Genomic DNA, 1,730 nt, shown 5'->3' with positions numbered 1-1,730 from the left:
ATAGAAAATACAGAAATAACATATGGAAATATTAAAAAGAAAAGATAAGATAAAAATAAGAATAATAAATAATATAAGAACAAATAATAGAATAGAACAAAATAAAGAAATCAATAGAATAATAACAGAAGAAAAAGAAGAGAAAGGAATAATAATAAATAATAAAATAAAACAAGAAAACAAAATAAACACAAAAGATGGAGATATAAAGAAATCAACGAAGAAACAAATATTAAAACAATAATAGAAATGATAGAGAAAGAAGAAGAATATTCAGAATATTCAACAGAAAGATAAATGATAATAAATATCAAAAGAATAATATACAACAATAAAATCAATAAAAGAATAATTGGAAAAAGAAGAATAGGATATAATTCAATAATGATAACACCAAAATATTTTAATGAAATTAAAGATTTTATTAATTTAGAAAATGGAATTAAAAGATTTCAAAGAAATATGGAACGATTTCATTTTAATCCAATTCCATTAAATGAATATTCAAGAAAATTATTTACTAATATTGAAACATTTCATATTTATAATAAAGATGATGAAATATTTAATGATGGAAAATTATTTAAAGAAATAATATGGTATAAAGTAGATTATTCAACATATTTAAAAGAGAAAGAAGCAGGAAATATATATAAAAATATAGAATATACAAAATATGATAGTTATAAATATGGAAATACAATACCAACAGAAGTTAAATTACTTGGATATGGATATTTTAATAATTAATATGAACTAACTAATATAAAGATACCAAATACAATTAGTAAATTAGGAAATAAGTGTTTTAAAGTATTTAAGTTATTAACATCAATTAACATTTTGTCAAAAGTTAATGAATTAGGAAATAATTGCTTTGAACATTTCATCATTAACATCAATTAATATTCAATCATCAATAAATAAAATCTGAAGTAATTGTTTTAATAAATGTACATCATTAACTAGTATGAATATAGAAGATTTACAATTTATTAGTAAAGAAAGAATATTTATAAATGATCCAATATTGATTAGTATTGAAATACCATATAATCTAGAAATAATCAATGGAAAGAATATTGAAAAGAAATATATTAATAATTTTGTTATTCCATCATCAATTACCAAATTATGTGATTATTGTTACAAAAGATGTTCATCATTATCATTCTTAATATTCAATATCTATAATAAAATATGAGATTGTTGTTTTTATGAATGTACATCATTAAAATCATTTATTATTCAATCATCAATTACATCATTTGCAAATCTTGTTTCTATAAATGTTGTTGTGAGGAAGAATTAAAAATAAATATGAGATTTCAAAGTTTTTGTTTTGATAAAAACTATATTATAAAAGAACAAAATTAGAAGAAATGAATAACAAACAAAAGAAATGCTTATTACAATAAAATTAATTCAATTATTTTTAATACATTTATTTTCTATTTATTGTTTGTATGTTATTGAATTTCTTGTATAATTTATTCTATTTCTTCTTAATTTAATCTTGTTTATTTATTATGTATATTATTTCTATTCATTTATATTGTTTAATTCTTTCTTATTGTGATTAATTCTTTATTTTAATATTCTTAATACTAATTAAAGTTATGTTAATTTATATTCATTAAATGTATCTTGTTTAATGTATTATATCAATATTTCATTATATTCATTTCATTTTGATATGAATTGTATAAAATAATAAATGAATGTTAATT

The 1,730-nt window shown here is 17.6% G+C and overlaps 1 protein-coding gene across 1 annotated transcript, besides 5 other annotated features; it reads left to right on the top strand.

The window, feature by feature from the left end:
* Positions 1–32: 32 nt before the first annotated feature.
* Positions 33–210: a microsatellite.
* Positions 211–221: 11 nt separating this feature from the next.
* Positions 222–369: a microsatellite.
* Positions 298–750, top strand: EDI_196490 (uncharacterized protein; the record flags this gene model as incomplete). Its single annotated transcript, XM_001740404.1, has 1 exon — positions 298–750. The coding sequence occupies one exon, from the start codon at positions 298–300 to the stop codon at positions 748–750; it is 453 nt and encodes a 150-aa protein (XP_001740456.1).
* Positions 396–432: a sequence feature (AT_rich).
* Positions 645–693: a sequence feature (AT_rich).
* Positions 751–1,419: 669 nt separating the features above from the next.
* Positions 1,420–1,593: a microsatellite.
* Positions 1,594–1,730: the final 137 nt, after the last annotated feature.

This window comes from Entamoeba dispar, genomic scaffold, assembly GCF_000209125.1.
Source record: "Entamoeba dispar SAW760 scf_1105229462919 genomic scaffold, whole genome shotgun sequence".
NCBI lineage: Eukaryota > Evosea > Mastigamoebida > Endamoebidae > Entamoeba > Entamoeba dispar.
This window is presented reverse-complemented; position numbering and strand designations above follow the sequence as displayed.